At 52.2% G+C, this 21,016-nt stretch overlaps 1 protein-coding gene across 2 annotated transcripts in view; it reads left to right on the top strand.

Moving 5' to 3' along the window:
* CTDSP1 (CTD small phosphatase 1) overlaps nt 1-21,016 on the top strand; it is a 78,790-nt gene that overhangs the window by 14,581 nt on the left and 43,193 nt on the right. Inside the window, exon 1 of one of the 2 annotated variants that reach the window (XM_075609676.1) lies at nt 9,780-9,807. The exons of the other annotated variant lie outside the window; for it this stretch is intronic. Within the exon in view, the coding sequence (XP_075465791.1) occupies nt 9,795-9,807 (13 nt within the window). The 5' untranslated portion in view covers nt 9,780-9,794. Of the gene's footprint in view, nt 1-9,779; nt 9,808-21,016 lie in introns of those variants that run through there. 2 annotated transcript variants of the gene reach the window in all.

Genomic DNA, 21,016 nt, shown 5'->3' with positions numbered 1-21,016 from the left:
GGGGGTCTCACACGGCAGTGTGTATACTGTACATGAATGGGGGGGTCTCACGCGGCAGTGTGTGTATACTGTACATGAATGGGAGGGTTTCACGCGGCAGTGCGTGTATACTGTACATGAATGGGGGGGTCTCACGCGGCAGTGTGTGTATACTGTACATGAATGGGGGGTCTCACGCGGCAGTGTGTGTATACTGTACATGAATGGGGGTCTCACGCGGCAGTGCGTGTATACTGTACATGAATGGGGGGTCTCACGCGGCAGTGTGTGTATACTGTACATGAATGGGGGGGTCTCACGCGGCAGTGTGTGTATACTGTACATGAATGGGGAGGTCTCACGCGGCAGTGTGTGTATACTGTACATGAATGGGGAGGTCTCACGCGGCAGTGTGTGTATACTGTACATGAATGGGGGGGTCTCACGCGGCAGTGCGTGTATACTGTACATGAATGGGGGGGTCTCACGCGGCAGTGCATGTATACTGTACATGAATGGGGGGGTCTCACGCGGCAGTGCGTGTATAATGTACATGAATGGGGGGTCTCACGCGGCAGTGTGTGTATACTGTACATGAATGGGGGGTCTCACGCGGCAGTGCGTGTATACTGTACATGAATGGGGGGGTCTCACGCGGCAGTGTGTGTATACTGTACATGAATGGGGGGGTCTCACGCGGCAGTGTGTGTATACTGTACATGAATGGGGGGGTCTCACGCGGCAGTGTGTGTATACTGTACATGAATGGGGGGGTCTCACGCGGCAGTGTGTGTATACTGTACATGAATGGGGGGGTCTCACCGTGCTGTGTGCTGTTATTAAATGGGGGCCTGTTAGGACAGTTTATTGGGGGAGCCTGGCACTGTATCTGTATAGTGAATGCTGGAGAAAGTTTGCGGTTGCCTTGCTTTGTTCTGCGAGTGGAAGCCCTGGCAGGGGATGCTATGTGAGTGGAAGCCCTGGCAGGGGATGCTATGTGAGTGGAAGCCCTGGCAGGGGATGCTATGTGAGTGGAAGCCCTGGCAGGGGATGCTATGTGAGTGGAAGCCCTGGCAGGGGATGCTATGTGAGTGGAAGCCCTGGCAGGGGATGCTATGTGAGTGGAAGCCCTGGCAGGGGATGCTATGTGAGTGGAAGCCCTGGCAGGGGATGCTATGTGAGTGGAAGCCCTGGCAAGGAATGCTATGTGAGTGGAAGCCCTGGTAGGGGATGCTATGTGAGTGGAAGCCCTGGCAGGGGTTGCTATGTGAGTGGAAGCCCTGGCAGGGGGTGCTATGTGAGTGGAAGCCCTGGCAGGGGGTGCTATGTGAGTGAAAGCTCTGGCAGGGGATGCTATGTGAGTGGAAGCCCTGGCAGGGGTTGCTATGTGAGTGGAAGCCCTGGCAGGGGATGCTATGTGAGTGGAAGCCCTGGCAGGGGGTGCTATGTGAGTGGAAGCCCTGGCAGGGGATGCTATGTGAGTGGAAGCCCTGGCAGGGGGTGCTATGTGAGTGGAAGCCCTGGCAGGGGGTGCTATGTGAGTGGAAGCCCTGGCAGGGGGTGCTATGTGAGTGGGGGTGGAAGCCCTGGCAGGGGATGCTATGTGAGTGGGGGTGGAAGCCCTGGCAGGGGATGCTATGTGAGTGGGGGTGGAAGCCCTGGCAGGGGATGCTATGTGAGTGGGGGTGGAAGCCCTGGCAGGGGGTGCTATGTGAGTGGGGGTGGAAGCCCTGGCAGGGGGTGCTATGTGAGTGGGGGTGGAAGCCCTGGCAGGGGATGCTATGTGAGTGGGGGTGGAAGCCCTGGCAGGGGATGCTATGTGAGTGGGGGTGGAAGCCCTGGCAGGGGATGCTATGTGAGTGGGGGTGGAAGCCCTGGCAGGGGGTGCTATGTGAGTGGGGGTGGAAGCCCTGGCAGGGGGTGCTATGTGAGTGGGGGTGGAAGCCCTGGCAGGGGGTGCTATGTGAGTGGGGGTGGAAGCCCTGGCAGGGGATGCTATGTGAGTGGGGGTGGAAGCCCTGGCAGGGGGTGCTATGTGAGTGGGGGTGGAAGCCCTGGCAGGGGATGCTATGTGAGTGGGGGTGGAAGCCCTGGCAGGGGATGCTATGTGAGTGGGGGTGGAAGCCCTGGCAGGGGATGCTATGTGAGTGGGGGTGGAAGCCCTGGCAGGGGATGCTATGTGAGTGGAAGCCCTGGCAGGGGGTGCTATGTGAGTGGGGGTGGAAGCCCTGGCAGGGGATGCTATGTGAGTGGGGGTGGAAGCCCTGGCAGGGGATGCTATGTGAGTGGAAGCCCTGGCAGGGGGTGCTATGTGAGTGGAAGCCCTGGCAGGGGGTGCTATGTGAGTGGGGGTGGAAGCCCTGGCAGGGGGTGCTATGTGAGTGGGGGTGGAAGCCCTGGCAGGGGATGCTATGTGAGTGGGGGTGGAAGCCCTGGCAGGGGATGCTATGTGAGTGGGGGTGGAAGCCCTGGCAGGGGGTGCTATGTGAGTGGGGGTGGAAGCGTGTGCGTTGTTACTGCCCACACAGGGCCTGATGTGCAGACGATTCTGCGCTGAAACTGCGCTCTCTGCTCGGGGAGCCGGTGATGAGACCTCACGCCTGTCTTGACCCTCGTTTTCAGCACACCCGCGCCTACGTCCCCGGCACGTTCCCTGCTGCCAGCTTTTTGGAAGTATTTGTCCCCATGTACGGGCTTTGCACCCCCCGCACGGCAGCTCCGCTTCCTCACTGTGCGATGCTGTTAACCCCTTCCTGGCCAGAAGGGTCAGCAACGCATTGCAGGGCAGACCGCCCTTAGCAGTGAAGGGGGGTGAATAAAATGTTCCGTTCCTCCAGCGCCTTTTAATTTCCAACGTTTTTCCAGAAGTATTTTTTAGTCACCTCTGTGGGGGGGGGGGGGGGAAGAGAGGGGGTCCTGCGCCCCATTACTGCATCCGAAAATGAGCGGGGAAAGGAGCCAGGACAGGGGTGGCCAACTTCACTCCTCAAGGGCCACCAACGGGTCAGGTTTAAGGGATATCCCTGCTTCAGCACAGGTGACTCCGACTGAGCCTCTGATTGAACCAGCTGTGCTGAAGCAGGGATGTCCTTAAAACCTGACCTGCTGGTGCTCTTGATGACTGCAGTTGACCCAGTCCTGCTGTACTGTAACAACAAAAATGGAAGCTCCCAGCACTCGCAACAAAGAGAGAGATATAGAAAAAGTGTCAGGATGCCACAAGTGAGCCACGGGTGAGCCACGGGTGAGGCAAAAAAAGGAATTTACTGACGAGCCCTATCGACTTGAATGGGACTTTTCCTGCGATTTAGCGCGTCCCCTTCACTTGTCACACCTTACAGAATAAGGGGCATAGTCTGATCGTTTCTCAGGCCTCGCTCAGGCAGGCCGCGCTGTGACGCGCGCGTGCGTCGCAATTTCTGGTTGTTCGGTGGGAGTTTTCAAACTGAAAACGCCACCGGCGGCAGAGTGCAGCGCTGTCGCTGCGACATTTTGCCGCCACAACCAAAATTGAAGTTTGTTGCCACTGTCGCGTGGCGTGAGCTGGTTCAGCCAGTAAAGGCGAACCGGCTCCGTGACGTGTGCGTTACGCCCCCAAGCGCCGTGACCCAACTCCTGCAGTTTGAGCAGAGACCCCTGGGCTGCAGGAGCGCGCGGCGGAGGTGCGAACGCAAGCGCGCTACGTCAGCGGTCTGTCTGAGCGATAAGAGATCCCACGTATCCGGCATGGGAAAAGGTGGCGCCTTATTACTAAATAAGTAGCTGCCGCAGTAACGTTCTAAGAACTTCAAAATGTTAGTGGCTGTTCTGTGGCTGAGATCTCTCACTGTGCTGTGTGGCTGAGATCTCTCACTGTGCCGTGTGGCTGAGATCTCTCACGTGCCGTGTGGCTGAGATCTCTCACGTGCCGTGTGGCTGAGATCTCTCACGTGCCGTGTGGCTGAGATCTCTCACGTGCCGTGTGGCTGAGATCTCTCACGTGACGTGTGGCTGGGTTCTGTGGCTGCTGGGATCTCTCACTGTGCCGTGTGGCTGAGATCTCTCATCGTGCCGTGTGGCTGTGCTCTGTGGCTGCTGAGATCTCGTGCCGTTTGGCTGTGCTCTGTGGCTGCTGAGATCTCACCGTGCCGTGTGGCTGTGTTCTGTGGCTGAGATCTCACCGTTCCGTGTGGCTGAGATGTGTCACGTGCTGTGTGGCCGTGGTCTCCGTCCTGCTAGTGGCTGTGTTGTGGGGTTGAGATCTCTCACCGTGCTGTGTGGCTGTGCTCTGTGGCTGAGATATCTCACTGTGCTGTGTGGCCGTGGCTGAGATCTCTCACCGTGCCGTGTGGCCGTGGCCTCCGTCCTGCTCTCGGCCGCTGTTCTGTCTGCCGGTTTGCCGAGATACTTTGCTGCCTTCTCCCCTGCGCTCTGGCGCCTTGTACGGATGAGCCGCCAATAAGACCCAATGTGAGGCTGCTCTGTAACACAGCCGCTCAACTCCCGTCCTCAACACCCCCCCCCCCCCCCGCCCCCCACCAGGTCAGGGTTGTAAGGCTATCCCTGCTTCAGCACAGGTGGCACATTCTCGAATGACCCACTGATTGAGCCACCTGTGCTGAAGCAGACTATCCCTAATATCTGGCCTGTTGGTGGCCCTTGAGGAGTGGAGCTGAGCAGCATAATAATGTGATCCCTGGCATGTTATTTGAACGAGAGCGTACTTGGGTGAGTGAGCTTTTTATGCGGGGTACAGATATTGTTCCCCTGATTGCGAGCCCCCCATGTGACTGACACACAGGGCACACTTTCCGTCACATGTTATCCTAGAATAACCAAAGTGGCCAGCCACGTAGGAAGTCAGAGTGGCTGACGGGAGTGTGATCACCGAGCAGATTATATCAGTGTATATACTCATTATACGGGGCATTTACACTGCCAAACCCTGTGAATCCCACTGCAGCCATAAAGTGCTTTACTTTCAGTGGGAGAATCCCTGTGTGACGGGGAGACGTGCGGATTACCGGCGCTCCGCAAACGCGCGCACGTGGAATTGCGGAAGGTAAGCAAACCAAACAATGGGAATGAGTAGGGTTGATGGTAATCACGTGTGCAGTGAACGTGAATGTGCTGTGGGGTTACCGGCACTTTTGCCGGAGCTGCAGAAAAGCCGGGTGTTTCTCTGCTGAAGCATTTAGAGGAAAAATGCAGACACACTGTCAAAAATCACAGGATACTTATCAACTGATGCTCCATATCAGTGTGTGTTTGCTTGTGTGTGTGTGTCACAGATACACACTGACACGCGCACACACACACAGTGGCAGGGCTGCTGACACGTGAAGAGGGCCCGGGTGATGGATTAGATTGCGTGTGCTACTTGAAATGGAGAGGTAAGTCTTGGAGACTGCAGTAAGTGGCCTTTTTGTATAGAGGCTCCCTATATTTGCAGCGCTATAAACATAGGCTGGTGGCTACACAAGGACTTCTCCCCCGAAGAGCTTACCATTAACGTGTGTAATATACACAGCGCTGTGCACAGTGGAATCCCAGACAATGGGGTGTTTGTACGCAATAGAACGCATTGATTCTGCAATCTAATTTGGTACTTGGGCATGGGGGGAGGTACGAGTCGGATTTGAGCCTGGATTCTGTGTGCGGGAGAATTGTCCTGATTAGAACGTGACATCAATCAGATTTATTCAGGATGTCTCAAACTTTTACTAGGAAATTCAGACATCGGGATTATTATGTTTCCAAGAGACCATATGTTACATTTAACAATTGCAGATGTGAATAATGAATGGTAAATAATAGACTGCCTGTAAATATTCTGGGCTTGCCGTGGACTCCAAGTGTGTTTGCTCATACGAGCATTAATATATATATATATATATATATATATATATATATATATATATATATATATATATATATATATATATATATATTATTATTTATTTTTTCTTTTAAGCACACACATATCCGTATGCTAAAAGGACAGCAGCCCAATATTTACTTGAGAGCTATTCTTACAAGTAAACATCACGGAGTTCATGGTGTGGGACGTCCTGTTTTGTTCCAGTGGTTGGCAAACTATTGTAGCGGTGAGGTTTGTGTTGGATAAGGTGACGTATCCTGTTGACGAGTGACACATGGAGGCAGTAAACAGAGACCAGGTGGACGCCTGCTCTCCCACCAGACCGGAGAGTCCAGATGTTGTGACTGGATGGGGAGATATCACAAGGACCTTTGTGATCATTTTAAGGTGAAGAAGCCAGGCTTTCAGGGCCTTCAGTACAAATACAAGCTAATAATAATAATACAAACATAATAGAATACCCAGAACTTCCCAATCCTTTTAGCTACCTTACTTTAAAGGGGCAATCCCTTTTAGGACCAAAGGCAACTATTTCCAGTGTCCTGTTTAAGGGGTCTCCTCAGGGTAACTGAGCCCTTTTTTTACCCAAATCTGACACCTATAAGTATTTATTTGTTAAAGGGAGACTTGGCAGGGGTTTGATTTTCTCTGGCTGCTCCCTCCAGTGTGATGTCACTGTGTTATGATGTCACTGTGTGAGGATGTCACTGTGTGATGATGTCACTGTGATGGGCAAGTGCTTGTCCCCCCTCCTTATCTTTGGGGTCTCTTTGATAAGGACAGGGGGGGTGGGATAAGGGGAAAGAAAGCACTTGATTGACAAAAAAAGGTTCCTAATCAGAGGCCCCTAAGAAATATAACTGGCTGACCACTGGGACTGCACCTTTAACCCGTTTGCGCCCAGAAAGGCCAGCAGTGCATTGAACCTCAGGAGTGGATCTGCTTGGTATTCTCCACCCTACACGCGCTGCTTCCTCCCACTGTGTATTCTGGCAGGGCTGCGGACACCGGATACACCTCCAGTACAGGGGAGGGGGGGGAGCGAGCGAGAGGCCCATCTCTTATTCCTATCCCGGGCATTCGTGGGAGCAGAGGTGGCAGCTATAACTGGCTACGGGAGGGCAGACACACAGAGACACCTCAGTGGGAGAGGAGGCCGCCGCTTCGAAAGGGGACCACAGGAACTCGGAACCCGGGCTGTTGACAGAGGCATTGCTATGGCACAGGGGCGGCCAGCTCCAGTCCTCAAGGGCCTCCAACAGGTCAGGTTTTCAGGATATCTCTGCTTCAGCACAGGTCTTTCACTGAGCCTCTGGTTGAGCCATCTGTGCTGAAGCAGGAATGGATTGAGCCCCTTTGTTGAAGCAGGGACTGATTAAGCCACCTCTGTAAAAGCAGAGAGATCCTGAAAACCTGACCTGTTGGTGTCCCTTGAGGACTGCCGTTGGCCTCCCTTGTGCCATAGCACAGTGCCCACATTACCCAGCCAGTGATATGATACTACAGATCACCCGCTGTGCCAGGAACACCGTGCTGGGTAAAACTCAACCGATTCATCACACGCTGCATGTTCTAGATCAGGGTTTCCCAAACTTTTTTTTCCGTGACCCGGTTATTTTTTAACTTCTTTTTCGTGACCCACTAAAATTTTTATCGCCTATAGGGCCTGCACAGACACACACACAGCCACTGATATATATACACACACACACACACACACACACACACACACAGCCACTGATACACACACAGACACACACACAGCCGCTGATACACACACACACAGAGCCACTGATACACACACACCCAGCCACTGACACACCCCCCCAGCCACTGACGCACACACTGCTACACACACACACTGCTACACACACACACACACTGCTACACACACACACACACTGCTACACACACAGAGACACTGCTACACACACAGAGACACTGCTACACACACAGAGACACTGCTACACACACAGAGACACTGCTACACACACAGAGACACTGCTACACACACAGAGACACTGCTACACACACAGAGACACTGCTACACACACAGAGACACTGCTACACACACAGAGACACTGCTACACACACAGAGACACTGCTACACACACAGAGACACTGCTACACACACAGAGACACTGCTACACACACAGAGACACTGCTACACACACAGAGACACTGCTACACACACAGAGACACTGCTACACACACAGAGACACTGCTACACACACAGAGACACTGCTACACACACAGAGACACTGCTACACACACAGAGACACTGCTACACACACACACTGCTACACACACACACACTGCTACACACACACACACACACACACACACACAAACACTGATACACAGACACTGATACACACACACTTACACTGATACTGATACACACAGACACACTGATACAGATACACACAGATACACACACACAATCGCTCTCCCCTATACGCACACAGACACAAACAGTGAATTACAGGCAACGATGGATGTGAGTGACTGGAGGGGGGAGGTGGCAAGGGACACTTGGGTGGGTGGGAGGGGGCCAGGGACACTTGGGTGGGAGGCAGTGACTGGGTGGGGTGACTTACCTTGCCGCCGGACGCTTTCCCCTGCTGCCCCCGATATCCCCTGCTGCCCGGGACGGGAGGTGGGCTTGGGGGCACGGGAGGTGGGCTCGGGAGGGGGTGCCACGGGAGCTGAGCTCGGGAAGCTGGCCGCGGGGGGAAGCGGGCCGCAGTAGGAGCTTGTACTTCCCACTCCGTCCCACGTTGGGAGCGGGGGGGAGGAAGGGAGCGGGCCCTGCTTGCCCTGCGCAAGAGCGCGGGACCGCGGGGGGAATCGCCGCCATTTTTTTTTTAACTTGAGCGGGGGGGACGGGAGACACCACGCGGCCAGCCTCGCTGCGACCCGGCAATTTTGGTGCCGTGGCCTGGTGCCGGGTCGCGACCCACCATTTGGGAAACGCTGTTCTAAATGTTGTATTTAGTAAAAACATTGCTAAAACACACATACACACACTATTTTGCTTGGACACCTAAAAGATGGCCGCCATTACGGTCTCATTAGCATTGCAACAATCTCTGCTATTTGGTGAATTATTTTGCCCGTCTTGTTTGTTGCTGACCGCAAGATGATTAAAGGGGCAAAGTTGGGTAAACCCAGGTCCGGTTTGATGGCGGTTCCGTCGGTGCCCCTGCGCCGAGCCCTGCGGTTAAAGAGGCCCCGCGCTCTTCCCACAACAATGAAACTGATCGCCGGGGGAGAGCGCGGAGCCTCTTACTATGTCCGGCGGCATCGCCTCCTGTGGCTTCTCGTTGTTATGGCGGCCCAACATCACATCGTGTCGCGTTGTCATGCCAAAGTGGCGCAGTGTTGCCATGACGCCATGTAACATAACTACCGATTGGTCAAATAAAAGGTTTCATACCCCCTAGTCCCTCTCCCTCCTTTGGGTTTGCCAACTCTTTGCAGGCTCTGATTTGTTTAACTCTTTGAGTGCCACGGCCCCCGCCAGCACTCGCGGTCTCGGACGCGCCATCGCGCCACTTCCCATAAGCTTGCCTTCAGCTCAGGACGCCGTCTCCCCTACAAATAACGGAGCAAGTGGAAGATGGCGTCGATGCTAAGTCCCTGGGGTGGCCGCGCCGTGATGTAGCTGCTACGTCCTGAGCCGGCGAAGGGTTAAGGAAGCCGGTTAGACTTTGGAACCACGGGTTGTGTATTTGGCTGGGATTGCACCGTGTCGATGCTACCATATCCCCGCTCGTCTCTGTATTCAGTGTCCTTCTGGGTAACTGTCAGGGAGCAAACAAACACTGCCTGAAACTTTGGCCTCTTTGCTATAACATGGGCATATAGCGGCTCTTTAATAATTAACCCTGTGCAGCTCTGCCTGTGCTGGTAACCGTCTGCCACGGGGAATGGATCGGGGGCCCTCGGCAAAATGGCAATACAAGGTAACGTCAATGGGTAAATGGCTACACGAGGCAAAGGGTAGATCCTGACCTGAGGAGCTTACATTCATATGAAAGGGCCAGCCACACGTTCCCAAACTAAACGCTGTTCTGCTTACCTGGTTACAATGTTGGTTCTAAGGATTGTCCCTGGATCCGATGATGATGATGAGTTCTGTTGGCACTCTCTGGCTGCAGGAATCCGCTGCAGCTGAAATATCTGCCATATTGTTCTATCCCAGGCAGGGAAAATGCGTCTTGCGACGGTGTAGGAAAGTTTAGTAAAGGGGGTGCCCTTCCAGAAGGTAAGGAAAACAGGTGTTTCATAGATTAGGCAGGGGGTGCTCAACATCGGTCCTCAAGGGCCAAAACAGGTCAGGTTTTGAGGATATCTCTGCTTCTGCATAGGTGGCTTAATCCGTCCCTGCTTCAGCACAGATGGCTTAATCTGTGCCTGCTGAAGCTGGGATATCCTGAAAACCTGACCTGTTGGGGGGGTCTTGAGGACTGGAGTTGAGCCCCCCTGGATTAGAAGAAATGAAATGTTTATGCAAAACGAGATGAAGTGGAGAAAGAAAACAACGAAACGTAACGACTTGTCTGAGAATCTCTTTGTAATCACGCGCTTTCATCGGCAAACACTTGGTAACTAGAACGTATTTGCGTTTCATTTCCAGAGCAAGCAGCGACTCTGCATTTCCAGAGACACTGTTATACCTTGTACGGTAATTCTGCGCTCGTTAGTTGTATATAGTTTTACACATCATTTCACCAATTACCTGTTTCTTCTATTATTAGGTACATTGTGGTGACACCCGCCACTTGTTTCTTATAATAAGAAGAATAGCATGTTCTTGTATAGCGCTGCTAGTTATACGTAGCGCTTTACAGAGACATTTTGCAGGCGCAGGTCCCTGCCCCGTGGAGCTTACAATCCATGTTTCTGGTGCCTGAGGCACAGGGAGATAAAGTGACTTGCCCAAGGTCACAAGGAGCCGACACCGGGAATTGAATCAGTGTTCCCCTGCTCAGTGCCAGTCATTGTCTTTGCCGCTCCTTCTCAGTGAGTAAAGGCACTGACTCTGGCACTGACTCTGGCACTGAGTTTGAAGCAGAGGAACCTGGTTCAATTCTCCTTCTTGAAGTTGTGTGTGTGTGTGCTGGGCTCTGGCTGCTTGGAGTTGTGTGTGTGCTGGGCTCTGGCTGCTTGGAGTTGTGTTTGTGTGTTGGGCTCTGACTGCTTGGAGTTGTGTGTGTGTGTGTGTGTGTGTGTGTGTGCTGGGCTCTGGCTGCTTGGAGTTGTGTGTGTGCTGGGCTCTGGCTGCTTGGAGTTGTGTTTGTGTGTTGGGCTCTGACTGCTTGGAGTTGTGTGTGTGTGTGTGTGTGTGTGTGCTGGGCTCTGGCTGCTTGGAGTTGTGTTTGTGTGCCTGGCTCTGGCAGCTTGGAGTTGTGTGTGTGTGTGCCGGGCTCTGGCTGCTTGGAGTTGTGTGTGTGTGTGCTGGGCTCTGGCTGTTTGGAGTTGTGTGTGTGTGTGTGCTGGGCTCTGGCTGCTTGGAGTTGTGTGTGTGTGTGTGCTGGGCTCTGGCTGTTTGGAGTTGTGTGTGTGTGTGTGTGTGTGTGTGTTTGTGTGTTGGGCTCTGACTGCTTGGAGTTGTGTGTGTGTGTGTGTGTGTGTGTGTGTTGGGCTCTGGCAGCACTGGGATTAATGAGGCTGTAGCACAGATATCAAGCTGTTTGCTGTTTGCTTGTCGATATGCCCCAGCAGCCAGGCCAGGCCTTCGAGCCTTAGCTCTCGTTGACTTGAGCCATTACTGGCTGGTTAAACATTAGCTCGTGTTGCAATAACATTCTGGGGAGGGTTTGTTTTGAGTTTTCCAAATGAGTGGCTCTCGCAGGTCTGAACTCGAGGGACCCGAATTCCAGGCCCCGTATAGATCTACCCGTATATATATGGGATCCAGTTTACATGCCGCCCCGGGCGATTCCTTGAAGAATAACCCTCTTTCTGCAGTGTTGCGGTGTTATCTATACATACATACATACATACATACATACATGCGCGCTGACACACACACTCACCCACTGACATACATACACACTCGCTTAGCTACTGGTCCTGCCAGTTCAGGGACTTCCAGGGACTCGGCATCTCCCTCCTCTGGTCGGGCGGAAGTTAGATCCCGATCGCAAGCCGTATATGGCAAACCGCCCACGGATCCAGTGTTTACATCGATGCAGAATGTCGTTTTTGCTCATGATGTTTTTATGTACTGCTTCCATCCAGTTAGATTGTGAGCTTTCCTGCCTAGGGTTGTGTTATGTCTGACTCGTACACAGACGCCACAATCACACACTATTTACCTGTATACCTTATGCTTGAGGAAACATTTCCGATTCCAGAATTTCCACTATGTTTTTAAAGATGGCGGTCGTATGGCCAACCCAAGTTCCCTATTGTTGTTAATCGTTTATTTTAACCTAATGCCCTTTCCAACGCTATTTTTTAATTATTTATTTAAGTCTGAGGCTCCGTTTAGGAGATCTAAACGGTTGAAATATGAAGTGTCCGGGAAGTTAAAATGGAGCTCTCCCCCGGGCCCAGTGCTGGCTGAAGCTTACCATGGTAACGTTAGAAGCCAGAGAATTGAAAAGCTGCTTTTTTAAAGCTAAACAATATTGACGTTTTTTTTTTCTCAAGAGGCAAGACATGCTTGTGGGGCAAAATACTAACATTATGTGAGTTACATTCATATACAGGCATACCCCGCTTTAAGGACACTCACTTTAAGTACACTCACGAGTAAGGACATAATCGCCCAATAGGCAAACGGCAGCTCACGCATGCGCCTGCCAGCACGTCCTGAACAGCAATACCGGCTCCCTACCTGTACCGAAGCTGTGCGCAAGCGGGGAGACTATAGAGCCCGTTACAAATGTGTTATTTACATTAGTTATGCACGTGTATGACGATTGCAGTACAGTACATGCATCGATAAGAAGCATACATACATGCTCCAGTCCCATTGCGTACATTAATGCGGGGTATGCCTGTACTGTAGGCTCAGCGGAGGGGGGTGCAGCTTTAAATTCATAGGTGCTTATTATTATTACCGTGCAGAATGGACTGTGAGCGGTAAATGGCAATATCGCTCAAACACATCTCCCGGTGTTCTTCTGTTTTTTTCTTTTTTTTTTTTTAAACATAATTTTTTATTGTCAACTTGGGATACAGAAGGGAAAAAGGGTAGGGAGAGTTGTTAAGCATGACAGTACATGTGACATTAATTTTTTTTACATATGGAGCTCACCTTACTAAACGTTCATAATCACAGCGCTGATAAAAATCGTATAGGTCAGTCCCTCGGGACGGGGAGGGGGGGGGGGAGACATCCATAGGGGTAAAACACAACAACTAACGGGGGGAGGGGGGAGGAAATTATCACCGTATTCTCGGAAGTACATCTCGGCATCACGTCCCATTCCTATCTCTTGGCCCTTCTCGCCGCTTAGTTCCTCTCAAAGCCCCAGATCCGTTTTTACAGCCTTGCTAGGTTCGGGTCAGGACCAGTGTCCCCCTCCTGTGATAGCCACGGCTCCCACACACGAGCAAATGAATGAGATTTCTCTCTTGGGTATGCCGGGATCCGCTGCATTTCCAGGGTACGCCATGTCCTGCGTTTGACGGATAGTAATCCTGGGACAGTCTGCTTGTTCCAACACGCAGCAGTAGAGCACCTAGTGGCCAGCAGGATATGTAGCATTCATTTGTATCTGTGCCTGGCTACGTTGGGAGGGGGTCTGCCTAATAGCGCTAGCCATGGGCCATGGGCCATCGTTGCGCCTCCTAAGGAGTTGGTGAGGTTGAACATTTGCCGCCATAGGGGGGTCAGAACTGGACAGGACCACCAGATGTTTAAGAGGGATCCCCTCTGCCCACAGCCCCGGGAACATAAGGGGGATATACTGCTATTTATAGCATGCAGTCTGGTTGGTGTAAGGTACCAGCGACACAGCATCTTATAGGCATTTTCTTTTATGGTCGTGCATATGGAGCTGGACGCTGCCGCCTCACACATATCGGACCATGCTTCAGTCTCCAGGACCTCCCCCATCTCCTCTTCCCATCGCTGCACATCAACAGTCTTTATAGTGAAATCCACATCTAGCAGAAGCCGACAGATGGTTGATATTAAACCCCTGCCCAAATATCTTGAGGTATATAGCCTTTGGAAATAGGTTTCAGCCGCCGGGGATGTGCTTGTGTGTTTTGTTGTGATAAAATGTTTGAGCTGGAGATAACTGAACACCTCTGGATCGTGGACCCGTGGATCGGCCTGTTCTTGATGCTCCAGGAAACCCTTAATTTTTTAATCAGATATCATGTGCTTGATCCTCGTCATGCCCCCTCTTTTCCAAGCTTCAAACCCGCCTTCCTCCAACCCCGGGGAAAATTGGGGGTTATTGAAGAGCGGGATCATGCAGCTAGAGTTTTCCCCGTATTCTGTTAAAGAGACTTCGCACGTGCAAACTCTGTGAAAAGTGCTATTTAGGTGGCGATTTGTATTTAAATCTGCACAAGATGCACGGAGGTGCAAGTTAGTACGGAGGTGGGGGAGTCTCGCCGAATGAAGTATTCCCCTAGTACGCACGGATCACTATTGTTTTACAGCTGTGGGAATGTGTGTAGATCAGGTGTAACCAGGTCAGGGTTTCAGAGAAAAGAAAGAATTGCCGGCGCCAAATCAGTCCTTTAAATAATAATAACTCCGAATAAAAACCAAACCGTCTCTTGAAAAGTCCCAAAAGTGTCCTTGAACAGATAGGCAGTGAAGGGGTCAACGAACGGCTCACACCAAATGGTAGTGCAATACGTAAAAAAGAGAAGAAAACAAACAGATAATGGTGCAGTACGCCAAAAAAGTTGACATTAAAACATTAAAAACTCACACATGACAAACATAACACACAATGACAGACAGACACTAGCAAGGCTATAATCCTAACAAAAAGCTATTTATTAACATTGAAATACTGGGTTCCGGATGATACAGCACTTAAGTCCAGAGGGGTAAAATTGAAACCCTACTTACAGGACAGTGGATGGTAAACGCAGTGAAGCTGACGATCGCTCAGGTGCTCCTCTCTGATGATAACTGGAGCTCCTTTAGGGATTGCCTCATGTGGGGGATGGATGTTGAGTTGCACGAAAACCGGAACTTCCGGGTGGATGTGACGTCACACGCCGCGGTGTTACCGAAATCGCTGCTCCTCTTCCTCTCCTTTCCCCCCACAGCCTACACAACTGCTGCCAATATCCTCCACAACCAAACGAACAGCTTTAAAACAGAATAATCTCCCAACAACGTTTCATGCACATATGTGCACTTCTTCAGGGTAGGGTTTCAGGATATCCCTGCTTCAGCACAGGTGGCTCAGTCTGACTGCAGGGATATCCTGAAAACCTGACCTGTTGGTTGTTCTTGAGGACGGGAGTTGGCTACCCCTGGTATAGATAATTCCTGTCAGGGTTGGTACTCTCTATATGTCTCGAGAGTGAGAGACGCTGCTTATAAGGCCGCGTGTATAGTGGCGGGGACGGCGCACGCGCGCCACGAATAACAAACCTCTTGTGTATGAGGCCGCCCGTAGAGCGCGCGGTTCTGGAGACGGAACTATTCATGTCCAGAGAGGTAATACCGGTATACACATACATGTCCAGAGAGGTAATACCGGTATACACATACACGTCCAGAGAGGTAATACCGGTATACACATACACGCCCAGAGAGGTAATACCGGTATACACATACACACGTCCAGAGTGGTAATACCGGTATACACATACACACGTCCAGAGAGGTAATACCGGTATACACATACACGCCCAGAGAGGTAATACCGGTATACACATACACGCCCAGAGAGGTAATACCGGTATACACATACATGTCCAGAGATGTAATACCGGTATACACATACATGTCCAGAGAGGTAATACCGGTATACACATACATGTCCAGAGAGGTAATACCGGTATACACATACACGCCCAGAGAGGTAATACCGGTATACACATACACACGTCCAGAGAGGTAATACCGGTATACACATACACACGTCCAGAGAGGTAATACCGGTATACACATACACGCCCAGAGAGGTAATACCGGTATACACATACACGCCCAGAGAGGTAATACCGGTATACACATACATGCCCAGAGAGGTAATACCGGTATACACATACACGCCCAGAGAGGTAATGCCGGTATACACATACACGTCCAGAGAGGTAATACCGGTATACACATACACGCCCAGAGAGGTAATACCGGTATACACATACACACGTCCAGAGAGGTAATACCGGTATACACATACACGCCCAGAGAGGTAATACCGGTATACACATACACGCCCAGAGAGGTAATACCAGTATACACATACACACGTCCAGAGAGGTAATACCGGTATATACATACACGCCCAGAGAGGTAATACCGGTATACACATACACGCCCAGAGAGGTAATACCGGTATACACATACATGTCCAGAGAGGTAATACCGGTATACACATACACACGTCCAGAGAGGTAATACCGGTATACACATACATGTCCAGAGAGGTAATACCGGTATACACATAAACGCCCAGAGAGGTAATACCGGTATACATATACACGCCCAGAGAGGTAATACCGGTATACACATACACGCCCAGAGAGGTAATACCGGTATACACATACACGCCCAGAGAGGTAATACCGGTATACACATACACTACCGACACACTTTATTGAAGTGTGGTCGGTACCGCAAGCCGGGAAATCTCCCGGCTTGCTAGTGGCCGCCCCTCGGCGTGCCGCGCGTCATAGACGCGCGGTCACGCGTCATCGGGAGCGTGCGCCCCCTGCACGCGTGTCCAGGGGCTCCCCGAGGGAGCCCTGGTGTCCCGCGATCGCGGGACAGCGGCAGGGGGTTCCGGGGGACCCGGCGGACCCGGCAGCGGTAGGGAGAGCGCCCCGATCGGAGGGCGCTCTTCCGCTGCTTCGGTGCGCGCCCGTCACACTCGGGCGCGCGCCAGGCTACTGCTGCGGCACAGAACGGGCAAATGCTCGAATAAACTGTGCCGCAGCAGTACACACCCAGAGAGGTAATACCAGTATACACGTACACACCCAGAGAGGTAATACCGGTACACATATACACGCCCAGAGAGGCAATACCGGTATACACATACACACCCAGAGAGGTAATACCGGTATACACATACACACCCAGAGAGGTAATACCGGTATACACATACAGGCCCAGAGAGGTAATACCGGTATACACATACACGCCCAGAGAGGTAATACCGGTATACACATACATGTCCAGAGAGGTAATACCGGTATACACATACACACCCAGAGAGGTAATACCGGTATACACATACACGCCCAGAGAGGTAATACCGGTATACACATACACACCCAGAGAGGTAATACCGGTATACACATACACGCCCAGAGAGGTAATACCGGTATACACGTACACGTCCAGAGAGGTAATACCGGTATACACATACACGCCCAGAGAGGTAATACCGGTATACACATACACGCCCAGAGAGGTAATACCGGTATACACATACACGTCCAGAGAGGTAATACCGGTATACACATACACACCCAGAGAGGTAATACCGGTATACACATACACGCCCAGAGAGGTAATACCGGTATACACATACACGCCCAGAGAGGTAATACCGGTATACACATACACACGTCCAGAGAGGTAATACCGGTATACACATACACACCCAGAGAGGTAATACCGGTATACACATACACGCCCAGAGAGGTAATACCGGTATACACATACACACCCAGAGAGGTAATACCGGTATACACATACACGCCCAGAGAGGTAATACCGGTATACACATACACGCCCAGAGAGGTAATACCGGTATACACATACACGCCCAGAGAGGTAATACCGGTATACACATACACGCCCAGAGAGGTAATACCGGTATACACATACGCGCCCAGAGAGGTAATACCGGTATACACATACACGCCCAGAGAGGTAATACCGGTATACACATACACGCCCAGAGAGGTAATACCGGTATACACATACACGCCCAGAGAGGTAATACCGGTATACACATACGCGCCCAGAGAGGTAATACCGGTATACACATACACGCCCAGAGAGGTAATACCGGTATACACATACACGCCCAGAGAGGTAATACCGGTATACACATACGCGCCCAAAGAGGTAATACCGGTATACACATACACGTCCAGAGAGGTAATACCGGTATACACATACACGCCCAGAGAGGTAATACCGGTATACACATACACGCCCAGAGAGGTAATACCGGTATAAACGTACATGTCCAGAGAGGTAATACCGGTATATACATACATGTCCAGAGAGGTAATACCGGTATACACATACATGTCCAGAGAGGTAATACCGGTATACACATACATGTCCAGAGTGGTAATACCGGTATACACATACACAGTGTTCGACAAATCACCCAAAAATCTACTCGCCCAACCAAAAAATCTACTCGCCACCTAGTCCCGCCCCCAACTCCGCCCCTAGTCCCGCCCCCAACTCCGCCCCTAGTCCCGCCCCCAACCCCGCTTTAAAATAAAATATATAAATAAAATACATTTAATAAATTCCTTGTCAGAACATTCGTTTTTGACAAATTTATTTATTGTATTACATTATACTACAATTAGTCCTTGTTACGTGTGTGTGTGTGTGTATGTGTGTGTAAATGTCGGATATAGAAATAAAAGCCACAGGTGAATGACTAGTTTCCTGAACCCCTTAACCAGTGTCTGGATGCCCCCGCTTCACAATATCTAAAGCAGAAATCCCACCTGGGATCTTACCTGATCCGCAGTCCCTCAATGTCCAGGTACCCTCATTCTCGCAATGTTATACATTGGAGGGGATGTGTTCCCTACCGGTCTTCTGGGTTAGGGGGGTTCCGATGTCTTCCGTGTGAAGCTTGAGTTAGATCTGGAAGAAAGCAGTATAGGTTATTTCGGTGTAGTATAGGGCAGTTAAGATATATAGGGTAAATAAGAGATCCAGATCCAGAGTGTGAGAGAGTGTGGAGGAGAGAGAGAGTGTGGGGGGAGAGAGAGAGTGTGGGGGGAGAGAGAGAGTGTGGGGGGAGAGAGAGAGTGTGTGGGGGGAGAGAGTGGGGGGAGAGAGAGAGTGTGGGGGGAGAGAGAGAGTGTGGGGGGAGAGAGAGAGTGTGGGGGGAGAGAGAGAGTGTGGGGGGAGAGAGAGAGTGTGGGGGGAGAGAGAGAGAGTGTGGGGGGAGAGAGAGAGAGTGTGGGGGGAGAGAGAGAGTGTGGGGGAGAGAGAGAGAGTGTGGGGGAGAGAGAGAGAGTGTGGGGGAGAGAGAGAGAGTGTGGGGGAGAGAGAGAGAGTGTGGGGGAGAGAGAGAGAGTGTGGGGGAGAGAGAGAGAGTGTGGGGGAGAGAGAGAGAGTGTGGGGGAGAGAGAGAGTGTGGGGGAGAGAGAGAGAGTGTGGGGGAGAGAGAGAGAGTGTGGGGGAGAGAGAGAGAGTGTGGGGGAGAGAGAGAGAGTGTGGGGGAGAGAGAGAGAGTGTGGGGGAGAGAGAGAGTGTGGGGGAGAGAGAGAGTGTGGGGGGGAGAGAGAGAGTGTGGGGGGGGAGAGAGAGTGTGGGGGGGGAGAGAGAGTGTGGGGGGAGAGAGAGAGTGGGGGGAGAGAGAGAGTGTGGGGGGGGGAGAGAGTGTGGGGGGGAGAGAGTGTGGGGGGGAAAGAGAGAGAGAGTGTGGGGGAGAGGGAGTGAGAGAGTGGGGGGGAGAGGGAGAGAGTGGGGGGGAGAGAGAGAGTGGGGGAGAGAGAGAGAGAGTGGGGGAGAGAGAGAGAGTGGGGGAGAGAGAGAGAGTGGGGGAGAGGGAGAGAGTGGGGGAGAGGGAGAGAGTGGGGGAGAGAGAGTGGGGGAGAGAGGGAGACTGACTGACTGGCTAGGTGACTGACTGACTGAATTGGGTGGGTAGGTGACTGACTGGGTGGGTGGGAAGGTGACTGACTGGGTGGGTAGGTGACTGACTGACTGGGTAGGTGACTGACTGACTGACTGGGTAGGTGACTGACTGACTGACTGGGTGACTAACTGACTGACTGGGTGGGTGGGTAGGTGACTGACTGGGTGGGTGGGAAGTTGACTGACTGACTGGGTGAGTAGGTGACTGACTGACTGGGTGGGTAGGTGACTGACTGGGTGGGTGGGAAGGTGACTGACTGACAGTGTAGGTGACTGACTGACTGGGTGGGTAGGTGACTGACTGGGTGGGTGGGAAGGTGACTGGGTGGGTGGGAAGGTGACTGACTGACTGGGTGGGTAGGTGACTGACTGGGTGGGTGGGAAGGTGACTGACTGACTGGGTGGGTGACTGACTTAGGTGACTGATTGGGTGGGTGGGAAGGTTGACTGACTGACTGGGTGGGTAGGTGACTGACTGACTGACTGGGTAGGTGACTGACTGACTGACTGGGTAGGTGACTGACTGGCTGACTGGGTGGGTGACTAACTGACTGGGTGGGTGGGTAGGTGACTGACTGACTGGGTGGGTTGGTGACTGACTGGGTGGGTGGGAAGGTGACTGGGTGGGTAGGTGACTGACTGGGTGGGTGGGAAGGTGACTGACTGACTGGGTGGTTGGGTAGGTGACTGACTGGGTGGGTAGCCACACACACACACACACACACACACAATGTCTGTCACACACACACACAATGTCTGTAACACACACACACACACACACACACACACACACACACACACACACACACACACACACACACACACACACACACACACACACACACACACACACACACACACACGTTAGCAGCACCCAGACTAATAACACATACACCAGATAACCACTAAGACCACTACATGCACCCCTCAGGGGTAAGAGCAACACCTTTAGGACCACTTGCATGCAATGAGTGACCCGACTCACCTCCTTGATCTTGTCCCTCTGCTCCCTCACTGCTGGGTCCTCCGGCTCCTTCCCCACCGCCCCCACCGGCGGCCTGAACACCATGCCGGGCAGCTGCTTCCCTGCCCCCGCCGCCCTCGCCTTGCTGTCCTGCGCCAGCCTCTCCTTGTCCCTGCGGATGTCCCCGGGCTGCCGGTGG

Source organism: Ascaphus truei, chromosome 7 (genome assembly GCF_040206685.1).
Source record: "Ascaphus truei isolate aAscTru1 chromosome 7, aAscTru1.hap1, whole genome shotgun sequence".
NCBI classification, from domain to species: domain Eukaryota; kingdom Metazoa; phylum Chordata; class Amphibia; order Anura; family Ascaphidae; genus Ascaphus; species Ascaphus truei.
This window is presented reverse-complemented; position numbering and strand designations above follow the sequence as displayed.